A 24,589-nucleotide genomic window follows, 5' to 3' on the forward strand; every position below is an offset into this window, starting at 1 on the left:
TCCAAAGAGCAGCTCACAACATGGCAACTTGCTCCATCAAGACATGGAAATCAAGAAGGCAATGAGAGTCTTCAACCAAGATGGAGGTGACATCTTATTGCATTTGTAAACTAATCACAGAAGGGGTATCCTCTCAAACTGCTGTATTCTATTGGTTAGAAGCAAGTCGTTAAAAGAAGGGGGGTTATGCCAGTTTGTGAATACCAGGAGGTGGGGGGCTTTGGGGACCATTTTACAGTCTGCCTACCACACCCATCTATATCCAGTTGCCTTCTCAACATCTCCATTTGGATGCCCTGAAGACATTTCACACTCATCATACCCAAAACTGAACTTACATACAGCATATAATGCCTGTCTTGATAAATGACACACTTCCATCCCTGCAAAGTCGGGGAGTCCCCCGACACCCCTCCCTGTGCCCCAGCATTGGTCGTCTGGTCCTATAGACTCTAACTACCAGATATTTTCTGATCCACCTACTTCTCCAATTCCCCACTGCTAACCTCCCATTCAACTCATTATCATTTACCACCTCTGCCTCTAGAATACTTTCCTCTCTAGGGTTCCTGGCTTCCATTCTTACCCGTGTCCATTCCAGCCTGAAGGGATTATATTAAACACGGGAGTCTAATTGTCTAAAATCAATTGTACCAAACCTTCTTTGCTGCCCCATCATGTCCCCTGTCCCACCTGACTTCAGCATGCTGGGGTATGCAGTGATGTGCCCGCCACCAGTATCCCACCTCAGGTGCACGTGCTTGGTCCACAGAAGGTGCCCAGCGGGACTGAGCCCCCATTGCCCACTGCAGTGTCAGCTCTGTAATGTGTCCTTTCATGGGTTTCCCCCATCTCTGTTCTCAGGTTCCCTGCTCCTTGCCCTGGGTTCCTGGAACCACCTCCCAAATCAACTCCCTGCACCCAAGTCCTTGCCTCAGGCTCTACTTTCAAGGATCCCAAATGAAGGGCTTTTAATGTCTTCCTATCAGTTTTGGGGTCAAGCCCCCAATTTTACAACTTGCTGCTTCACTCGGCCCCTGCCTGTTTTCTTTGGCTGCATTTCCTCCCACTACTCCCTTGCCTGCTTTGTCCTGGCCACACTGGCCTTTCGGCTTCTTGAACTCACCAGATACCTTTCTGCCCTCTGTCTTCCCATGCTACTCACTACCCTGTGCCTCCGACCGGGCCAAATTCTCCTGGTCCTTCAGGTCTTGGTTGAAATACCACTTCACTGGAAGGCTGTTTCCTGATACTCTAGACAAAATTAGGTCACGTTGGGGTCCACTTTCATGGTGCCCTGTCCCTTCCCTTCATGGCACTCAGCACAGAAGTCGATTGATGACCTGCCTTCCTGCTCCGAGGTTGGTTCCATGAGCAACGTCTTGCCCATCATTGTGTCTCCAGTGCCTGGGCCTCTGCCATGTGTAGCAGGGGCTAAAATATATCTGGGGCATGAATAAAGGAAATGGTCACTCAGCTGGGAGACAGTGTGGGACAGACTCTCAGAGTGAGGGCGAGAGATGAGACTTGATCTGTTATTAGCCAGCAATGAGACCCTGGTGAAATGGTATAACTTCTCTGTTTCTTAGTTCCCACCCATCCCATCTGTCTCACGGGGCTGCTGTAAGATTCAAGTGAGGTGATGTGGTTGAAGGGCCGTGAAAGAGAGAACCCTTAGACTTCTGGCCAGCTCACCAGGCTGTCTGTCTCTCCCCTCAGGCTCTGGACCAGGGAGTGGCACACTTTTCCTGCAAAGGGCCAGACAGTAAATGTTTTAGGCTTTGCAGGTCATGTGGTCTCTGTCATAACCCATCTCTGCTGTTGTAGTGGGAAAGCAGCCATGTATCATATGGAAGCAAATGAGTGTGACTGTGTTCCAACAAAACTTCATTTATGGAAACTGAAACTGGAATTTCAGATCATTTTCACATGTCACAAATCATTATTTTTCTTTTGCTTTGTTTTTCCCAACCATTTAAAAGTATAAATGCCATTCTTGTCTCATGGGCTGTAGAAAATCAGATGGTCGGGTGGAATTGGCCCATGGGCCGTAGTTTGCCAACCCCTGTACCGGAGTGTCCATCCCTGTGCCGTCCAACATGGTGGCAAGTAATCATATATCATTTAAATTTAAATTTAAAATTTAAATCAACAATTCAGTTTCTGTGTTGCCCTAGCCTCACGCCAGGTGCTCAGTAGTCACCTGTGTCTAGTGGCTACCATACTGGACAGTACAGAACATTTCCACCAATACAGAAAGTTCGATTGCACAGCTCTGGTCCAGATAAAATAAGCCTGGGAGTTTTTCCTCCAGGGCAGGGTTAGCTAATTAGTGACAGAGAAAGATAGCAGTCCAGGCCTCTTTGAAATGCCCTCATGCTAACTCTGCTGGGAAATTTTGTGCTGGAGGATTGATTGCACTGCCAGGTTTTTAAATAAAATGCTGTTTTGGATAGTACAGTATCTGGTAGAAATTGGAACCCACTTTAAGCACTGCTCTTTAGGTTCAGAACGAAAACATTTGTTTTTAAGATAAAGCATAGCCAGTTACTGGGAATAAACGTGCTATTTGTTTCTTTCTTCTCTTTCAGAATGAAAAGAAAGTTTTATTCCTGGGAGGAATGCATGAACCTTCGGGAGGTCAAGGTATTTATTAATACACAAAGGGATAATTTATGGTATGGTTGATTAAATAGCTTTATACATGCATAGATTTATAGTTGATACAGTTTGAATTGTTTCACTGATGTTGAAAAAGGAGGCAGATGATAACGTAATGCAGCTGACAGCTGAGAGGAGAAGATTGCTGTGCTATTTATATGTGTGTACTTTTTTTTTTAGTTTTTTGATGTGTGTGCATGTACTTCTTTGTAAACCTTGGTAATAGTGCTGTTAACTAAACCACAGATTTATTCAACTTTCACTAGTTTCTCACTAGTGTCTCTTTTCTTTCAAATGGTGATGAAATATACATAGTACTTACCTTTTGACCATTTTTTTAAAGCTTTGCACAATTTTGTTTACATAGCAAACTGGACAACATTAGAAAATCTGTCATACCATCCAGAAGTTGAACATATGTATTAATCACATTTTGTAGCCATCTCTGGAGAAGGCTCCTTTGCACATTTTCTGCAAACAATGCCTATGCATTAAGGTTAACAACAACTCAAAGGAAAGTGGCAGGTTGCCAGGTAGATAATCAGAGAAATAGTCCAGATTGTTAGAATAGCGATAAAGGTGTCCCGTGCTAGAACCCAAAGGACTCAAAATAGATACAGAATTGCGTATTTGACCTAAAAATGGTACAGTTCAGTGGTATTAAGTACTTACATAACGTTGTACACCCATCAGAATGGCCCATCTCCAGGACTCTTTTCATCTTGCAAAACTGAAACTCTATGTCCATTAAACAATAACTCCCCATGAATCCCTCCTCCCAGCCCCTGGCCAGCACCATTCTACATTCTATCTGTCGACTACACTAGGTACCTCATATAAGTGCAATCATACAGTATTTGTCATTTTTGTGACTGGCTTATTTCACTTAGCAGAATGTCTTCTAAATTCATCCATGTGTCAGGATTTCCTTCCCTTTTAAGGCTGATTCACATTCCATTGTATGGATCTACTATATATTGTTTATCTATTCATCCATCGATGGACACTGGGACACCTTTGGCTATTATCAACCTCCCCATATCTTTAAACTCCTTTCCACCGGCTCCTTGTCTTCAGTCTATCAACGTGCCCACCGTTCTGTCTAACCAGGCTCAGCCCTCCCTCCCGTGGAGCTCCCACCCCTTCCCCTTCCTGACCTTACCTTCCAGAGCACCCCCTCCGCTGTCACTTCCCCCCACCACTGACTTTCCACTTAACTGAATCAGGCATTCACCTCTGCAGCTCTACGGAAGTTGCTCTCCTAAAAGCCACCAGCTGTCAAGTCCAGGATCATTGGGACTTCCCTGGTGGTCCAGTGGTTAAGACTCTGCGCTGCCAACACAGGGGGCGCGGGTTCGATCCCTAGTCGGAGAAATAAGATCCCACATGCTGTGCGGCGTGGCCAAAAGATTAAAAGAAAAAGTCCAGGATCATTTTCTCAGACATTTTCTTGTCTGTGGACCACTTCCTCCTCTCCTCTCCCAGGTCTCTGTGACTCTGCTTTGACTCACCTCTTCTACCTCTTCTTGCCTTTCACCAGTGGTTCTATGATTTCAGCCTTTAAGTATGGATAATTCCTCACATTCTCTTCTCAGCAATTTTCTCCTTTGCTCTGGCTTCTCCTCCTGGGTGATTTTATTCATTTCCTCTTGCTTCAGCAGCCCCATCACATCTTTTTTCTTTCTTATGCATTTAGACCAGGGGTCAGTAAATAGCCCACTGCCTGTTTTTGTAAATAAAAAAAAAATTTTTTTAAACGGTTGGAACGCAGCCATGTCCATTTGTTTATATATTATCTGTGGCTGATTTCACACTACACTGGCAAAGCTAAGTAGTTGCAGCAGGGACCATATGACCTAGAAAGCCCAAAATATTTACTCTCTGTCCCTTGACAGAAAAGTTTGCTGACCCCTGCTTCAGTCCCATATATCCAACTGCTTAGTGGACATCAGCGTCTGAATTTTCTAGAACGTCTGCCTCCCTCAGTGCTCATATTTTCTCCCTCTTGTGTTAATTATCATTTACCCCTGCACTCAGAAACCATAGCTCATAGCAGGGGCCTGTGCTCCCCTCTCTCCACACCTCTCATCTCCCCAGCACTCAGCTGTTCACTCACCCACCATCTACCATTTATTGAGCAGCTGTTATGGGCCAGGCAGCACCTTACGTGCTCTGTCTTATTTCATATCCACAACCACCTGATGAGCAAAGTCTTAGTATCTTGAATTTCCCGATGAGAACAGCTGAGGCCCAGAGATTCCGTAATTTGCTGGAGGGAAACACAGCTCTAGGCAGCGAAGCTTGGTCTCAAGCCCAGGGTCTGTCAGAAGACTTCAGTGGGCATCCACCTGGCATCCAGGCAGTTCTCATCCCTCCGACGCTGGGTGGCCACTCGCTCCCACGCCCAATCTCTGAGCAGCTCCCTCCTGACGTGCCCTTGCCCTCCCACCGAGTTTGTCCAAGCCTGATTCTTCCTTCAAGTCTCGTGTATGAGACTCTCAGCGACCACTCAGAGCTTGCAGATTACTCCTCCTTGAAGCATCCCCCTGATGTGCTCCTTCTCTGCCTGATACGACTGTCCCGCCTCTGCATCTTTTTGGAAGCCTTTCCCAAGCCAAAACAAGATGCCTTCTTTCTGGAAATATACCTCTTGAAAATGAATCACATGAAGTCCTCCACAAAATTAATTCATGTTTTAAATTAATTCTTTTTCTATTAAACTGATATAGACTTTAACTTGCCCCTGAGCCTCACTGAGAAACAAGAGCTGGAGCCACTCTTAGACTTGGGCCAGTAATTCATGCTCAAAACACACTTGCGGCAGACGGTATCCTACTCCTTGCCTAAAATTCTCTTCTTGCAAAGCTTTGAAACCGACTTCATTTTCCTCTGAATGAATCTGCCCTGTTCATTCTGCTGCTCATCCACCGGACACCTCAGCCATTGCTGGTGGTGCATTTTAAGCAAACAAGCAGGAAAGATGCCTGCAGTCCACGAGAGTCTGGTGAATCCTTACAAGTTAGGCAATGCTTGCTACTCATGGAGAACCAGAAATCCAACCCAACTAGAAAAAGTCATCAGCCTGTTGGGTCATTCTGGAAGGATCTGGCCATTTGGCCAAAACAGCTGAGTATTTCCTGCCAGAGAGGCACTTGGCAAAAGCTTGTCTTTCAGGGAAGAGGTTCCAGAAGAGTCTTATTTTGTTCTCATTCACTGGCCGTATTTCCTCCCTCTTCCCAGCTGCTTGAAGTAACTCGGTCATATTGCACATTCCCCAGCTCTGATCCCTTGGGTGCGTTGTTACTGAGTGTCCTTCCAGATTTGGCCACTCATGTTAGCACTTTCATCTTCAGACATTCTGTTTGTTTTATAGAAGGAATGTTCCTTTGAAGGAAATTCAAAGATAAAGAGGGCTTTACAATTTATTATTATCGGACTCACGTCTCTATGAGGAAGAGGCTTTTTGAATGAAAGGGCTCAACCCCCTGCCACGGTGACCCCTTGAGGCATTCTTGAAGGAGACGGTCTATCAAATTCTGATCACCTGGTGAGCAAACCCACAGCTGGGTGTCCGGCTGTCACACATGAACTGGATTACTGCTCACCAATATGAAAGTGTATTTGTTCACTGTGGACAGAGCTAGTGATGCAAATGGAAAATAGCTTGCGCATGGCTGCACTCACGTGTATGTTCCAGGAATAGGAAAACCACACATGCGCATGGGGAATATCACAAGGTCACTTACCATTTTCTGAGCCACCCTCTGTTCCTCATCCCCCGCTTGACTTTTTTGCCTTTGCTGTTCTTGGAAGCAGAGGTGTCTCTCCCATCTCACCTCAGGGTCTTTCCAATGAGATTTCTCCTCCTTCTCCCCTCCTTCTTCTCTTCCTTTAACACTCACCTTGTAAGGAGCACTATACGTCCCATGGACACACATGTGTCCGAAGAAAGTTGGGAAAATCAGGCCGCCAGCCTCTGTCTGAGCAATTTCCTGTTCAGATTGTCTGCAGACTGCTGGCTGGTGATCTCAGCTCCCAGCAGCTGCCTCTTCAGTATCAGATCAATCAAAGCCTCAGTGGATTCCCCTCTGGCCACTTTCATGGCGTGAGTTCCATCACCTGGAAGGAGTGCACCTAAAATAGCCCTGGCCCACTGCCCGGTCCTGGGGGCAGCCAGAAGTTCCAGTTATGGTCAAGTTCTTACCTCCTGGTCAGTTAATTGAAATAATTTTTCTACGTAAAGTTAATACCAACTTCAGAGAAATACCATTTATTAACATATTGTCAATAAAACATGAATTGTGGCACTCTGTGTTTCTAGAATTAGGTGTTTCTCCCTAAGTATATGTGGATTTACTTTTTTCAACAGCAGACTTGCTCTAATTTTTTGTTTTTCTTCTTCGCCTTTCAGTCTTTAAAGAAGCTCAACCATGCCAATGTAGTAAAATTAAAAGAAGTTATCAGGGAAAATGATCATCTTTATTTTATCTTTGAGTACATGAAGGAAAATCTTTACCAACTCATTAAAGAAAGGTACAGTGTGGTCATCATGATCTTAGAAATAAATGTTGCAAAGTGGATGTGTTTTCTTTCTGCTTTTGTTTATTGTGGTCATGCTGCTTGTCCTTGGCTGTTTAAAGCTGCCCATGAGATGAAGGGCCCCATCTGCATTCCTGCTTCGGAGGCCCTGTGATAACGGCAGAGAAGCTGCTTTCAGTGCAGCCGTCTTGAATGTCTTAATGGGTTATTCACCCTAACAGGCTCAGAGATTTAACAGGTACTCTGCAGCTCTCCTTCCCACAGGACTATATGGGCAGAGTGACCACAAGTGAGGAGTGTAGCAGCTTCATTCATTCTGAGCCATCCATCGGAACTTCCAGGTTCCTTTCAGTGCCTTTCTTACTACAGTGCACAGGGCTCGCATGCTGGGAAGACAAAGAAACTAATAAAAAAAACTTACCTGTGGGGCCTCCCTGGTGGCGCAAGTGGTTGAGAGTCCGCCTGCCGATGCAGGGGATACGGGTTCGTGCCCCGGTCTGGGAGGATCCCATATGCCGCGGAGCGGCTGGGCCCGTGAGCCATGGCCGCTGAGCCTGCGCGTCCGGAGCCTGCGCGTCCGGAGCCTGTGCTCCGCAACGGGGGAGGCCACAACAGTGAGAGGCCCGCATACCGCAAAAAAAAAAAAAAAAAAAAAAAAAAAAAAAAAAAAAAAAAAAAACTTACCTGTGATGGTCATTTTGGACTTGAAAAGTAAACCATGTAGAACCTCTTGGGCACATTTTCCTGGTGGCAGGTGAATGCCATTCAGAGCATCCTTCTGAGTGATTTCAGTGAACAAATATCGTTTCCATTGTCAATAACAGCAGAGAAGCTGTGTGGTTTGCCCAACCAGAGGAAAATGTCACTATCCACTGCATCTCATAAGCCCTTCATCTGAAGGACCTCAGATTTCCCCTATCAAAAATTTTTAAGCTTTAATTATATTATGGAGAGAGGAGATTTTTATATGATACACTGGAGGGAATTTTTTTTTTTGGTTTGTTATTAAATGTTTGATGGTTTCTTTTTTGTAACGTAACTGGATATATTTGGTGCTTATAAGGTACGCTTTCTTACATGGATAAGCAGTTGTTTTTCTTTGATCTTTATTATCAGAGGATCTAGTCAGATTAGCATGTCAGCAAGTGTTTTCTTAAATTCTTACTGTATAACCAAAAGAACATGAAAGCAGGGGCTTTGTTTTCATTAACAAATTTCATAAATCTAGATTTATAACTTTTTTTCTTCTGCCCTATACAGAAATAAGTTGTTTCCTGAATCTGCTATAAGAAATATCATGTATCAGATATTGCAAGGACTTGCATTTATTCACAAACACGGTAGGTGATTTGGAGTATTGTGCTTTGGAATAGCAGTGAAATGCTGTCATCAGGTAGAAGATGTAGGAAGCATCAGTGTCTTTTGTAATTGACTCCCAGAAACAGTTGAAGAGTTGAGAGGCTGACAATGGATTTTGGAATATATTATCTTCTGTAGCTTGATTTCTGAATTTCCCTCATTATTTATCATGTCTGTGTGTTCTTATTCTTTAGGCTTTAACATTAAGCTTGTTAGTTACAGGTCTAAGTGTTATTCCTGACCATTAACTGGTGTATTAATCAGGAACCTATGATTAGAATTCATAGAAGCTTCACATATGATGTTTAACCTACTAACTAACACTGCTTTGCTGTGACTTTTCATTTTTTTAACGTATTTCAATTTCAGCTTGTTCAGAAGGGTGCAAAGTGGTCTAACAAGATCTATGCAACCCAGGAAAATAAAATACACTTAAAATAAGCAAAGAAAAAGGCAAAACAAGGCATGGACATAGCCAGGGTGAGGCTAATCGACAAAATACACGTCAGCAAGTTTTACTTAAGTAGGAGAAGCAGGCCACAGATGTGAGCCTGAGATTGCTGTCAGACAATGCAGAATGTGAAACACGACCAATTACAACCTACATGGTTCCTCCGAGGTAAAAACAGTTCAGTTGCCCAAGAGAAGCAGAACTATTCTTGGTACTGATACCAGAGAGGTTTCTGTCATGGATCCTTATGTAACATGACTTTATGGTAAACACAGTGACAAGTTACATGGGACAGTTTCAGGTCATATTCCTCAATATAGGCCAATTACATCACCTGATCAGAGAAAATGGTCCTACTGGGGCCCAGTATGATTCACTCTGGGGATGGTCTGGTGAGTCCAGGGAGAGATTTTTTTTTCTTTTTAAGATGTTGGGGATAGGAGTTTATTAATTAATTAATTTATTTTTGCTGTGTTGGGTCTTCGTTTCTGTGCGAGGGCTTTCTCTAGTTGTGGCAAGCGGGGGCCACTTTTCATCGCAGTGCGCGGGCCTCTCACTATCGTGGCCTCTCTTGTTGCAGAGCATGGGCTCCAGACGCGCAAGCTCAGTAGTTGTGGCTCACGGGCCCAGTTGCTCCGCGACATGTGGGATCTTCCCGGACCGGGGCTCAAACCCGTGTCCCGTGCATCGGCAGGCAGATTATCAACCACTGCGCCACCAGGGAGGCCCCCAGGGAGAGATTTAAGGCATCCAGAAGAATGGATGGTCATATACCCTTCAGGAAATCCTCCATCACTATTGTTCTTAGCTGAGCTTTTGAACAGTATTGAGTAGCAATGCATTTGAGGTTATATTTCCAGCAAGTCCTGAGGCATTACTGGTCTGAGTTACTAACTGGCCACAGACCCAACTTGTGTTGGGTCAATACATTCTCATGAACGCAGAGCCTCGGGATGGACGTGTCCACCAGGGGAGCCAGCAGTCCCTCAGAAGGCCATTTGAGGTTGCTTTGACATACAGACAGACGGCAAGCTGATCTTGCACAGGCAGAAATCTGTTCCCTCCCAGTCTAAGGGTATCATTGCCATTGCAAATATTGCACCAACAAATGAGTTTCATTACCCAATAAGAAAATTGGGCGGAAGCTCTTTGATGATACAGTCAGTTCAGATTTGACGCAAATTGGCAGTGAGGGGAAAAGACATTGTGCTGCATGGTACGTCTGGGACCCTTCCCAGCCTGCTCTGTGACCCCTAAGCAGCCATCACATTTAGAGGCCAAACGAAACACACACAGACAAACAGAGGCTGTCTGTACAAGTTCTTGGAAGCTGCGGGCATGTGCTGAATAATTGGAGAGTGATATGCAAGCCCGTGAACCAATTCTAGTAAAAAGTTTTCAGTAAAAGGTATCTCTGATTCCACTGACACAGGTAGAAGGGGCACTTTCGCCACAAGAATTTCCCAAGGGATGGTATGAGTTTGCAAAACGCTGAAAACTTCTGGTATGGTGTCTTTAGGGACAAATAGGAGGAGAAGGGGCACTTACTAGATTTGAGAGCCCAGGAAAAACAAATGATGAGAAATCAAAGGGATTCTCCAAAGAGAAAGGTCAACCAGAAGTTTTCACGTAGGGACCCGTCGTAGTGTCTCAGTTACTGGGGCTTTTTGCTCAGTACTGGGAACTGCATGGTGGATCTATAAGAAAGTTGATACGTGTTGGCTTTCTCTTCCTTTCCTTTTTGTTGCTTTTTGTGAGACTCAGATAGCTGTTGCCAGAAACAACTTGTATCCTTTTATCCAGGTCTCTACCAAATCCCATCAAATCAACACAGATGCGCACACACACACACCCATACTTGTGCATACACACGCACACATCTGCGTGTACATATACACATGTGCACCTACACATACACTCTCCCCCCAATACCCACAAATGCACATGTATGCACACACACACGGTACATATTCGTATCCAGTAATTTAGCATCCCTAAGTTATTGTGTCAAAACACCTCTTTGAAACTCTGCACTGTCAGTCTTCTTTGCACACCTTACATACTCTGATTGTGTTCAGAAAGGGTGGAAGGGAAAGCTCAGTTAAGGACGGTCAGGCCTCCTTTGCTTTTCTAACCCCAGCACCATGCTTCTCCCTAAGATTCTTGTGGAGACTGTCCCCCAGCTAAGTGCCAGTTCTAGTTTGAGCTTAATATCATTTCATCTGTTACCTTATTTGTTTCCTTGCCAGTTTCTCAGGTAGAGAGGACAGGTGGTATCTATTCCTTTCAAAGAAGAGGAAACTGGGCTTCCCTCGTGGCGCAGTGGTTGAGAGTCCACCTGCTGATGCAGGGGACACGGGTTCGTGTCCCGGTCCGGGAAGATCCCACATGCCATGGAGCGGCTGGGCCCGTGAGCCATGGCCGCTGAGCCTGCGCGTCCGGAGCCTGTGCTCCGCAGCGGGAGAGGCTACAGCAGTGAGAGGCCTGCGTACCGCAAAAAAAAAAAAAGAAGAGGAAACTGAGGTTCAGAGAGGTTTAAAGACCTGCCAAAGGCCCCCCTGCATTAAAGCAGTAGAGCGGAGATTAGCTCCGATATCTGTGCCCATTTGCTACACTTCTCTAGAAAAACCTGTCTCTTCTCACAGAGAACAGAGAACAAGAAGTGAAGAAAGTGGTGACAGTAATTGGAGGTGGGATGGATATTCATTTTGCAGGTTCTATCTCGTTTTCATTGATAAATGATTTTTGAAAACTTTTGAATGGTTTTCACGCGGTGTTGACCTAACTTTGGAGCTTTATGTTGTTCTTTTCCTCCAGTCGCAGAAAAAAAATAATCAAAAGCGCTTTGCAGATTTGTCTTGTGAGTTTCAGGCTCCTCCCTGTTGTCTGGTTCTCACTGTGAGAAGGTGCGTTCTGTCCCTGGGAGTGGACTCCTTTGGGAGCAGAGAACAGAGCTACAGGTGGTTGCCATGGCCATGGCTCATGTCAGTGACTACTTCCCCCCACAGGGAATGAAAACTCAGCTCAACTGGGTGCTGATCGAGCAATGCCAAAGCATATATACTTTGCAGGAATTAAATAATTAATGCAAACCATGTTTCATCCTTGTCCTGCCCTTGCAGATATCCATGCAGGAAAGCCAGAATGCCTTAGGTGGCTTAAAGGACAACGTTTGGCCCCAAGAGGTGGTTCTCTGCTACCATGTTTCACCAGTGTCTTGCTGTGCATGACCTTGAGTCAGCCCTTCGCCTTTCTGTGTGTTGCTGTCCTCCTGGCCTTCTTGATAAAAGCACTGTGGGTTTAAATTCAGTAATATCTGTGAAATTACAACTTCCCTAGCAGGAAGGTGTGCTACAGAAATTCATAATGTTTAAGTATTCTCTGGTTATTTCCATATATTCCTATCAGATTCCTCATGAACAGAATGTGGAGTGGAGAAAGCCTTCTTTGTGGCTTGATGTTTTTCTTGCCCAAGGGTTGTTAATAAAAAAAGGAAGCTCAATGCATTTTCTGCCAGGATGAAAGAGAAAATCCCTCTGTTATTCGACTGGCATGGGGTACCCTGAAATTAAATTGGAGGCCTGTTCCTGTGTTCTGAAAGCCAAACAATTTCGAACAGGAAGATTCTGTGTTAACAGCACTTTGCTGTTGCATGATCTCTGAATAACCCAGCAATAAGGGTTTCCACTGTGAATCAGAAGCTCAGAGGGAGACGTGGGCTCATTGTTACAAGCCTGAGTGCACACATCAGCAGAACACGTACCCAGCCAGGAGTCAGATCAGAACTTAGTGCCACCTCCTCACAAGAGGGGTGGGGGGCACGTCACCGGCCTCGTGAGCCTTAATTCTTATCTGCAGCAAATGGAGCCATGTCTGCCTGTCCCCCTTGCCAGGTTGTGGGGAAGATAAAATGAGAGGATTCGTACTACTGACAGTGACAGGCTCTTGCAAGGTGCAGATGTGCCAAGCACTGCACTAAAAGCTCTACAGATATTGACACGTTGAATCCTACAAAACAACCCCATGAGGTAGATGCTGTTATTTCCCCATTTTGCAGAGGAGGAAAGTGAAGCACAGAGAGGTTAAGTGATTTTCCAGCCAGACTTGAAATCAGGCAACCTGATTGGTCTACACACTTAACCACTATGCAGCGTTCCCTCTCATAGTGATAAAATCATGATGCTTTGTTAAAATAGAGATGAAAAGTAAACGTACATGACAGGAGAGTCTTATACCTTAAATTACCAAGGAATAGAACTCATGGGTATAAGGCTGATAATAGTTATTGCTATTATTCAGTAATGAAGAGAACAGAGGGCCAGATATTCTACAGACATATTCACAAATGCTTCCTAGTTATAAAGGCTTATCCTCGAATACAGTATAACAGATGACATATGTCAGCTGACAAATACAGTTTTCATCAGGCATTTTTAAAGAGTCTGTTTGCAGTTAAACTTTTTTCCTAGCCATTTTTCCCTCTGATAGTTTATTTTGGGCCTGAAGTATGATCCATAGAAAGGAAAGCTGCTTAGAGGGATAAATGGGGAACCAGAATCTTCTCTCTCCTCATTTCATTAGTGCCCACGTTCTCTGTGGAAGTAGGATTAAAGATGAGTTAGCAGGGAAAGGATAAAGCTTGACCGATGGGAGGAGGTGGTCAGTGTGTACTGGAGCGTGACCTGGGTGGAAGCAAGGTCCAAGGTCTGGAGTCCAAGAATGATGCTTGTATCTGAGTATAGTTGATGTGATAGGATGAACTGAACAGGGAGAAGATGCAGGTTTGCTGAGTGGGTGTTATATAGGTGGTGGCAGGGGCAGTTGCAGTGGGGCCTGGGGGTGGAGGACATTGCATTATCAGAGAAATGGCACTTAAGGTTTGGAAACAACAGTTTAGCCCAACTAGAGGAGAAAAAGGGAGTCTAAGAGGAGAGACAGGGTGAATCTGGACTTGAGAGGACCAGCACCACAAATCAAGATTTGGCTGTCTGGATCGACAGGACAGAGCAGAGCCGGATAGTACAAGAGCTCTGACACATTTCTTGGTAGGATTGTGACTAATTCATCCCCCGCCACCCCCATGACTCACTTTTCCCATCTGTTCGGTAAGAAAATGATGTCTGCCGTCTCTTTTTTTTCATGCTTTTGATGCTCTGAGTGTTTAGGAAGAGAGACCATCGGTCTCACAGGTCATATGTTTTAGGGGCCACAGGAGGCTTGCTGGATGCACTGGCAAAAGATCCCTTTCTCATAACTGCTTGCGTATTTACACATTTTTAAGTCAGAGAAAGGGCAGAAAGGACAGATAGGAGGTATTTTGATGGAAAATGTGACACAGCTCCATGACTGTCTGGGGACAGATGGATCCAGCATAACTACAAGCTACCTGGATATCATATCAAACGTTCAAGAAGGGGAGATAATTTGGGAGAGGAGAAGAGTGGTTTGGGACAGGTCAATGCAAGGGTGGCAGGGACATCAGCTGCTGTCCCATCAGAGACACAGGTCTGGAGAGGATTTAGCAGGCACGTTAGAGATGCAGACTTGAGCACATCAGCACAGAGGTGGTTGAGGAATAGCTGACATCTTCAGTGATAGCTCTTCCTTCCTCCCGTAAATGTGCTCCTTAGAATCCAACTTCACAACATTGGTAATGGTGGCAGGTAACCAATAACCCCATCAGCAGCATTGACACAGTTGTATTTCCGGTTTTGATGACCCATTGAGATTTAGACTCAGGTAGAATGATGTCTGTCAGTGATTCTCTCTGCAAGAGGAAGGTTTGGGGTCTTCAGAGGCGTGTGATGCTGATCTGTGGGTGTCTGAGTCTCTCCTACATGTACCCCTAAAGCCCTGCGGTAGCTGAAACAGGCTTCCCATTCAGTGAGTTATCTCTGCCTTTCACAATGTGAATTACAGATGTACCCCTGTGCTTCTTTACTGGGCAAAGTAATCAGCATTTGACATTTAAACATTTGTTTCAACACACACCAGAATCTCAGATACGAGTAGGTCATATTCATAAATCCCTTATTTCTTAAACAAAAAAATGTGATTGTGTTTTTGCTGTGATGTAAACTCTCAGTAACCCTAAGACTTGTCTTTTGAAATGGTTTTAATCTCAAATTCTTTCTGGCTGACTGGGGCAAGGTAGGCATATTTTTTTCTTGGAGTGACGATTTCTTTTTGCCAAGTTCTCTCAGCCCATAATGGAGTTTTGATATTTTAAAAGAAGTTTGCTCTCTTAGAAAAAAATTATGAAGATGAACTTTTGAATGCTTTGACATTTTTGAATTTGTCAGGGGAAATGAATGGTCCAAAGGTCTCTGCATTAACATTGAGATGAATGTAGAGCCTTCAGTGTCACCAGACTATCACTGTCATGAAAAGAGCAATACAGCTGCAAAGAGTAATGCAGACACGATCTTGCCTCTGAATTCCTTCTCCACCACCTCTGCAGGCTTCTTCCATCGGGACTTAAAGCCGGAGAACCTCCTCTGTATGGGACCCGAACTCGTGAAAATTGCAGACTTTGGATTGGCCCGAGAAATCCGATCAAGACCTCCATACACAGACTATGTATCTACCAGATGGTGAGTACCATCTTCCTCAAAGGATTTAATTGCACTTCTTTAAAAATATATGATTATACTGAGGATAATATTAATGTTTGCATTTCTTATTTTTAAAGACCATTTAAAGACCATGCGATTATACTGAGGATAATATTATCGTCACAAATACTAATTTTCCACTAAGAACACCATTTGAAACACATATGTGTAGGAATGTTGGCATTGTACAAGCTTAAAAGCTTGTATTATAGGGGCTTCCCTGGTGGCACAGCGGTTAAGAATCTGCCTGACAATGCAGGGGACACGGGTTTGAGCCCTGATCTGGGAAGATTCCACATGCTGTGGAGCAACTAAGCCCGTGTGCCACAACTACTGAGCCTGTGCTCTAGAGCCCTGAGCCACAACTACAGAAGCCTGCACGCCTAGAGCCCATGCTCCCCAACAAGAGAAGCCACCACAGTGAGAAGCCCACGCACCACAACAAAGAGTAGCCCCTGCTCACCGCAACTAGAGAAAACCCGTGCATGGTAACAAAGACCCAACGCCACCAAAAATAAATAAAATAAAAATAAATAAATTTATTTTTTTTAAAAAAAGCTTGTGTTGTAAACAGTTTTAGAAAGAAGTCCAACAGGGAGCAGAGAACTATATTCAATATCTTGTAATAAACTATAATGGAAAAGAATCTGAAAAAGAATATATGTATCTGAATCACTTTGCTGTACAACAGAAACTAACACAACACTGTAAATCAACTATACTTCAATAAAAAAATTTTTTAAAAAGGAAGTCCCTTGTGCTTTTCCATAATCTAAATAATATTATGTATATAGAGCTTCCAGAAGACCTTTTCCTAAAAGAGTTGTGTAAAAGATTCTCCAAAGACCTGTCTGAAAATCAGCCAGTTGGTGTTATTAAAACTTTCAGGCCCTAAAAATTTGATTTAAGCAGTTGGCCATAACCAAGAAGAGCCTACGGACCACTAGTTCTATATTCTCTCTCGCTCCTTTCCCTCCTCTCTCACTCGCTCTTTTCCTGTTCTCTTTCACTGTCTATATTTCTTGAAAATGCTATAGAGCAGAGGCCTGTCAAGAAATGCTCCATAGAAAACCCTGTGTAGCAGAGCAGTCCAGCTTTACACTGCAGCTATGGCTGTTGCATGATGAGTCCATGCACCGCCCTGAGCTAGACAGAAAACAGAAATACAGAAACGCTCGGAGGAGCTGATTGTGTATTTAGTTTGCTTCTGACCGGCGGGTGTGGAACTAGCTTCTCCTTGGTCTTGCAGGTACCGGGCCCCAGAGGTGCTCCTGCGGTCCACAAACTACAGCTCCCCCATCGACATCTGGGCCGTGGGCTGCATCATGGCAGAGGTGTACACCCTCCGGCCACTCTTCCCCGGGGCCAGTGAGATCGACACAATCTTCAAAATCTGCCAAGTGCTGGGGACACCCAAAAAGGTAATGATGTGGGACAAAGGCCTGTGGGACAAAGCTGCAGCTTCCTGTGTTCCCTGCCCCCCACCCTGGGCAGCCCCGGCTCGTTCTGGATCTTCCTCGCCCTGGGTAGTCCTCCACGCCCTCCTCCTCCCCTGCAGTGGAAGACTTCCTGGCTTCCTCTGCTTTTCTGCCCACGTCCTCTCCGCTCCGTTGCAGAGCTTCTGCGTTCTCGTGGCTACAACTCTTATCCGTGCAGAAGTCTCCTAATGTGATCTGTAGCCCTCCCCCTTTCCTTTATAACTCTGGTCACAGATTTACATCTTTCTCTGGGATTTTTCCCGGACACCCTCACCCTCACCTCCAACTCAGCACGTCTGACCCAGACTGCTTTTTGTTTCGCCCCCAACCAGCCTCCTTCGCTCATTCCCCACTTCTGCCTGTGGTCCCATGACATCTCAGAGCCCAGCCTTGAGGCTGAGTTTCAGTTTTACGTTCTCCCTCTCTCCCTTGCTCCCCTTTCTCTTTATCCCAGCAGTTGGCCCATAGGTCCTGCTATCTCCAGCCAGTATCTCAGACTGAAGCCCTGCCTGTGTCTGGGGAGGGGGGCGCCTCCCCAGTCTTTCTGCCTTCAAGTCTTTTCCCTCCAGCGTTTCTTCCAGTCTGTGGCCAGACTTATTCCCCTAAAGAACAGCTCCGGTGCTGTCCTCCCCTCCTAAAAATATCTACTGCCCAGCCCCCTAACTCTCATTCCTTATCCGCCACTTGCACCCCTCCTGGCTCTGTGCTCTAGAATCTCCCGCTTCTGCCAAGTGCATGTCTCACGTGCCCCAATCCCACTCTTCTTCCAAGACCCTCATAACCTTTCTCTCCCTATTCCTCTAATCTCTGCATGTTCAACTGTGTTCTGTATTATTAATATATCATCTGTGTACATAATCTGTTTCCTGGACCATAAGCTCACTCAGGGAACGGATTTGTCTTGTGTTTCTTTGCATTTATTTTACACATCCTAGCACCGTTGCTAGTACAAACCAGACCCTCAAAAAATTTTTTTTAATTATCTGAAGGGGGCTTCCCTGGTGGCGCAGTGGTTGAGAGTCCGCCTGCCGACGCAGGGGACACGCGTTCGTGCCCCGGTCCGGGAAGATCCCACATGCCGTGGAGCGGCTGGGCCCGTGAGCCATGGCCGCTGGGCCTGCGCGTCCGGAGCCTGTGCTCCGCAACGGGAGAGGCCACAGCAGTGAGAGGCCCGCGTACCGCAAAAAAAAAAAAAAAAAAAAAAAAAAGATTTCCAGACTCTCCTGCTGGAATCTCTCCCTCCTGTGGATGACTGTATCTCTACCTCTCTTGTGACCTTTGTTACTTTTTATTTTGTGTTACTGTGTTTTTAAAATAAATGTCTTATTTTCTCTTTTGGATCATAATATCTTTAAGGACAGGATTTATATTGGATTATTTTTTTGGATACCCAATAACATTAAGTATATAGGAGGCCCTCGGTAACTATCTAAGTGAATGAATGATACAAGCTATATATTCTGCCACTTCACTTTAAAAAAATAAAAAGCAATTACATCAGAATGTGTCTTATAAAACAGGAGTTTGGGGCTTCCCTGGTGGCGCAGTGGTTAAGAGCCCGCCTGCCGATGCAGGGTACACGGGTTCGTGCCCCGATCCCGGAAGATCCCACATGCCGCGGAGCGGCTGGGCCCGCGAGCCATGGCCGCGGAGCCTGTGTGTCCGGAGCCTGTGCTCCGCAACGGGAGAGGCCACAGCAGTGAGAGGCCCGCGTACAGGAAAAAAAAAAAAAAAACAAAAAAAAAACAGGAGTTTGTTGGAACTAACAAGGATCTTAAAGACTGATTGCTCAGCATCTTCTGTCATTCACTCCAGCACTGAGTGCCCCATAGGTCTGATGCATGAAAAAGTGGAGGACTTGAGACTAATAGCTCTTCTGACTGCTGGGTTTCTAAGCGTTTGTACTTTGACTCATCAAGATGGGGATATAGTAGTATGTAGGCTTTCACAAGTTTATTTGACCAAGAACAAGGTGTTCTGTTTTATTTTTTCCCCCAAAAAAATCTCATTAGCAGTTTCTAAAACCTATGTCTCATGGAACGCAGTTGGGAAAATACTAATTTGGTTCAACCCCCACATCTCAAGAGGTGAACTGTCTGGTGTTAAAGTTATAAAATAAGTTGGTGTGGGGAGTTCCCTGGTGGTCCAGTGGTTAGGACTTGGCGCTTTCACTGCCGTGGCCCAAGTTCAATCCCTGGCCAGGGAACTAAGATCCTGCAAGCCACGCGATTCAGCCAAAAAAAAAAAAAAGTTGGTGGCAAATCCAGTGTCTTTCCCACTGTCCCCCAGCCTTCCTGTTCTTTGTGTCCCTCTGTTAGCATCCTCCTGCCTTTCAGTACTCACAGTGCCACCGCCACCATAGTGAGTATGGACGTGGCAGTGACACGTCATACATGCCAGAATATAAAGTCCGATCACAGCGATTGGCTGAGCAAGATTTTCCACCTTTTCCTTCTTTCAGACTGACTGGCCTGAAGGCTACCAACTGTCCAGTGCTATGAACTTCCGCTGGCCCCACTGTGTGCCCAATAACTTGAAGACCCTGATTCCAAATGCCAGCAGCGAAGCAGTTCACCTCTTGAGAGACATGCTGCAGTGGGATCCCAAGAAACGGCCAACAGCTAGTCAGGTTTCCTTCCATTTTCTTCTGATGCGTTTCTCTCGAAGTTCATGTCTAACTGAATAATTCCTATAAATCTCATGGGAAGTATTTTATTAGGCATTATGTATGAAAACTAGTATTGAATACCAGTAATGGTGAACTATATAAGGTAGAAGAACTTAAACTAGTTTGAAACTGTCTGTGTCTAAAGTAGTTAAGGTTTAAACAATATAGTTGCTTTGCAAATTGCCATACAATTCACGTCATATATCACCGTATACGTGGAAATGAAAATAAACATATATCCACCTGTCTTTGGCAGATGTTTTCAACTATATTCTCTATGAGTTAAGATGATGTAGCAGTTTGTTTATAAGGCAGTACTGGTTGTTGAAAGGCAATTTCAAAGTGAAGATATCTTGTAAGATCCAGATCACTCATTTTACAGATGACAGAGAGAGAGAGCTAGGATAATAATTGTAATTAGCATTTTATAGCATTTTATAGTTTGCACATGCTTTAGTATGTTTTTATGTGATTTTAACGCCGTGAAGCCTCCATGAGATAGGTGTTAACTGTTTTTATTCTATACATGAGAAAACTGAATCTCAGGAAGTTTAAGTGATTTGCCAAAAAAAAAGAAAGAAAAGAAAGCTTAAGTGATTTGCCTTAGTAACTCCACCAGTAACTAGTACAGATAGTGTACTCTCAATGGCAGTTCTGTCACGTAGATGACACACCTTCTGTTTTCCCAATTCCATACCTCCTGTTTTCCCAATCCGCCCTCCCCCAAGGCCACTTTGACTTAGATTATAAAGTGCACCCAAGAGACTTGTAGTGCCGTGGGCTTCAAACACCGCCAGGCCTCCTGCCAGCTTCTTTCTGTGGTAGTTGTACCTGGCCCCTTCTCAGCTTGTCTCATTGATAATCCCACTGCTCAGAGAATCAAAAAGGTGACCAGTTCTAATCAGAGTCAGTGATTTGGCTGAACGAAAGTGACAGAGGCACTTGAAGACAGGGCTGACATGACGTTAGAATTTGTGAGTGCTGAGAGCTGACGGCTGGGGGGATTAAGGAATGGGAGAAAAGCAGCTGTCCAGTGGCTCAAAGAAGAAACAGCCAAGACCCTGGATGGCTCAGGAAGGTTGAAGAGCGCTCAGAAATGCGCTTCTGGTGATGAAATTCACAAATGGTTTCAGGGCAGGAAGGAAGCTTTCTGATGAACCCAGTTTTTTACAGATGAAAAGTTTTTTAGAGATGAAAAGAAAAAGATTCTGTAAGGAACCCAGGAACCAAGAGAGGAATGTGTACTTTTAAGAATAGTATCAGAAAAGCTAAAAATACCCCCAAGTCAGTTGAGACTTGCAAAAATACCTGGGACTACAGAGAAGACTTTCCGAGTTAGATATCAGGGTCCGGGATCACTATGGGAGTATCCACGTTATTTGCCTCTGTATCTACACTTATTATCATTACAGGTGTTTATAGCTATGTCCCAGATTCATCGAGAAAGGTTATGTTGTATTCAATGACTTCCACTCAAAAAGACTAGGGGATATTTCAGAAAGAATTGCAAACCCAGCACTTTAAGATTTATCCCTCGGCGATCCAGAGAGCGTGATTATTTTGATGGGCAAGGTTTAACTGTAGCGTGCATTACACTCTTGGCGTTTCTGGTGTTAAAGCAGATGCACCTGCCTATTTTATTTTTTTTAATTGAAGTATAGTTGATTCACAATATTGTGTTAATTTCAGGTGCACAGCAAAGTGATAGTTTTATATACATTTCTTCTCCATTACAGATTATGACAAGATCTTGGAGATAGTTCCCTGTGCTATACAGTAAATCCTTGTTGTTTATCTGTACCTGCTTATTTTATATTTGATTTTTCAGAGTCCTCCTCGTTATACTTGGCTCTCTCCATTTTATTTTTTCTCTTTCTATGGACTGAAGAAATGGGCTTAGAATGATGAAATATTATATTTAAGACACACAGCAAATAAGTTACAAAGCCAGGATACTGGCAGAAGTAGCAAAGGGCATAGCAGTGAACCTGGGCGCTTTACCCAAGTAATTTAAGTGTGGCAACCAGTCCGTGCATTTTACACTATTTTAGATAAGGAAATTCACAAAGGGTGTTACAGATTCAGGGTGCTGTTTTATCATTGGTTTGGGCTAAGCAGCTGTAGTAAACCGGTTTCGTGAAATCTAGCCAGCAACCCTGAATGGTGTCAACCTTCCTGGCCAGATTCTTCTCCTAAAACAGCCTTATGTGTCGTTCCAGGCGCTTCGATATCCTTACTTCCAGGTTGGGCACCCCCTGGGCAGCACCACACAGAGCCTTCACGATTCAGGAAAACCACAGAAGGACGGTCTGGAAAAGGCAGCCCCACGGCCTCACATGAAGCCGGTCCCTCCTGCCCAGCCCCCAGCCAAGCCACACACGCGCATTCCTTTGAAGCAGCATCAAGCCAGCCAGCCCCCTCAGCATCTCATGTACCCCTGCAAAGCCGAGGCTTCCAGGACGCATCACCTTCCAGAGGACAAGCCGAGCCCTTTGCTCTTGCCAGCCCTCCACACCAAGCAGCCCCAGGCAGTAAGCAGGAAGATTCGCTTGAGAGCCCTGTGTCTGGCCTGTTCCTCTTCTGACCCTACTTACTGAGTGAAATATTTTCTTTTTTCAGCAGATAAGGTCTAATTATCATAGATCTGTCTTTGCCATATCATGGAATTGTGAAAAGAGCCTTGGCTTTGGAGTTAAAGGTCTAAATTCAAGTTCTGGCTCTGCCTGTGAATTACAATGCCATGCCTGGGGGCCTGGCCGTGGGGTGGTGGCCGAAGGCTCGATGTGGCCCCAGATCACTAGGGTCTCACATCTCGGCTCTGCTGTTTCACAGCTTCGTGACCCCGTGCAGGGTACCTAGCCTCTCTGCTCCTCACTCCCTCATCTGTGAAATAGGGGTGGATGATGAGAGCACTGGTCACTGTTATTATCAATCCCTGTGGACTCAGTGTCCTCACCTGGAAAAGGAGGATCCGAATGCCTGTCTTGACCACCAGACAGGGAGGGCTGTTCATGGGGATCAAAGGTCCTGCTGCTTGTGAAGATGTTTTGAAAATCATCACATGCCCCGCTAATATTTGTAGATCATTATTCCTGTCAGTGCTATCAGTCGATGCTGGTAATGCCAGGCTGTTGATGGAGCCCAGCTCTTTCTTTTCCTCTTGCTGTTCAAAAGGAAACAGTGAGTGTTAGTCAATAAGATAATAATCTGACACGGGACTCTGGTTTCCATTAGCCTTACAGTGCTGTCTGAGAGTCTGATCTTCTGACACCTTTATGCAAAAGTAATACTTTATCTGTCGACGAGCATTCACTCAGTGAGTGCTGGCTCCCGACTAGGGCAGCGTGAGGTGACGGGGATGGTGTCTCCAGACTGTCCACTTTACCCCTGCCCCCCTGCAGCGGCAGTGGGTGTTTGGAAATTTCTTATTGTAGCTAATCCTGTAGTTAAATAGGATCCAGGTCTACTGAGAAGGCAAAGAAGGCATTAATTGCATTGTTTTCTATAAAAGAGCAGGTGACTGACACTTTAGCTGTATTCTCTTACTTTCTATTTAGGACCGTGTCAATCACACTAACTCTTTCAGAGATGAGCCGTTTGAGCATCCAGCCACTTTCCTCATATGTTGAGAAGTACCTTAAATTTCTTTTTTAAAATCCTTATCTTACACAGCTTTGCGTCCCCATTGAATGAAAACTGATGTAATCTGTGCAGGATGAGTGACACAGGTCTGGGACTGTGTTTGCCACCGTTGTCCTTTCCAATAAACTGTGCATATTGGGGAAGGAAACGCCCCAGAACCCTCCTTTACATAACCGAGAAAGTTCAGAATGGGGATGACTCGTGGGTGAGCTCCGTTAATGCCAAGTATTGCTTTTTCCCCCCCGCCTCCTTGTATCCACAGAAAATTCTCACTGGCCTGGAGCACAGAAATGGTGAGATCAAGCCAAAGAGTAGGAGAAGGTGGGGTCTCGTTTCCAGGTCGGCAAAGGATTCTGATGGCTGGGCTGACTTAGATGACTCGGATTTCGGCCCATCGTTCACCAGGATTGACCTGAAAAACAAGAAGAGACAGAGTGATGAGACTCTGTGCAGGCAAGTGTGGGCTCCTGTCTGTGCACGGACTGCACCTGGGGGCTGTGAGGTCGTCTTTACGTCCGAGGAGCGGCCCAGCTCGTGCTGACCGAAACCATCTTCTCCCCACTCAGATTTGAGAGTGTTCTGGACCTGAAGCCCTCAGAGCCCGTGGGCACCGGAAATAGCGCCCCAACCCAGACATCCTATCCCCGGTGCGACACGCCCACCTTGAGGTCAGCAGCCAAGCAGCACTACCTGAAGCATTCCCGGTACCTGCCTGGTAAGAAACATTCCCGCCTTTGCTCTGATCACTGATAAGAAATCATATCCCTGGAATCACGTGCTCACAAAGATCCTGTTTTGGATGGCAAGTGCTTGGGGCTTCTCTTCCGAACTGGTGGGACCACCATAGAAATATTAGCTGAAGCCCAGGCTTCACATTCTTTCTTTCTTTTCTTTTTTTTTTTTTTTTTTTGGCCACATGGCATGCGGGATCTTAGTTCCCTGACCAGTGGAAGTGCGGAGTCCTAACCACTGGACCGTCAGGGAATTCCCAGGCTTCACATTCTTATCTTCTGTAGTTGTCTAAGATAAGAAATTTGGTAGAGGAAACCGGGTCCAGTCCCCAGGGAAGGAGTAACCGGGAAGAAGCAGGCAGCTTGCCCGAGGTCTCTCCAGAAACTGCCAGCCCTGTGTGTTTTCTCAGGAAAGCAGATGGGAGCTTAGTCACCCCATGTGGCTG

At 45.2% G+C, this 24,589-nt stretch overlaps 1 protein-coding gene across 1 annotated transcript in view; it reads left to right on the forward strand.

Moving 5' to 3' along the window:
• CILK1 (ciliogenesis associated kinase 1) overlaps positions 1 to 24,589 on the forward strand; it is a 35,047-nt gene that overhangs the window by 835 nt on the left and 9,623 nt on the right. Inside the window, exons 2-10 of the mRNA XM_060110531.1 lie at positions 2,592 to 2,646; positions 7,073 to 7,194; positions 8,461 to 8,540; positions 15,471 to 15,603; positions 16,874 to 17,045; positions 19,564 to 19,731; positions 21,990 to 22,301; positions 23,675 to 23,865; positions 23,979 to 24,127. Coding sequence (XP_059966514.1) covers positions 2,592 to 2,646; positions 7,073 to 7,194; positions 8,461 to 8,540; positions 15,471 to 15,603; positions 16,874 to 17,045; positions 19,564 to 19,731; positions 21,990 to 22,301; positions 23,675 to 23,865; positions 23,979 to 24,127 — 1,382 coding nt within the window. The remainder of the gene's footprint in view (positions 1 to 2,591; positions 2,647 to 7,072; positions 7,195 to 8,460; positions 8,541 to 15,470; positions 15,604 to 16,873; positions 17,046 to 19,563; positions 19,732 to 21,989; positions 22,302 to 23,674; positions 23,866 to 23,978; positions 24,128 to 24,589) is intronic.

Source organism: Mesoplodon densirostris, chromosome 10, assembly GCF_025265405.1.
Source record: "Mesoplodon densirostris isolate mMesDen1 chromosome 10, mMesDen1 primary haplotype, whole genome shotgun sequence".
Taxonomy (NCBI): domain Eukaryota; kingdom Metazoa; phylum Chordata; class Mammalia; order Artiodactyla; family Ziphiidae; genus Mesoplodon; species Mesoplodon densirostris.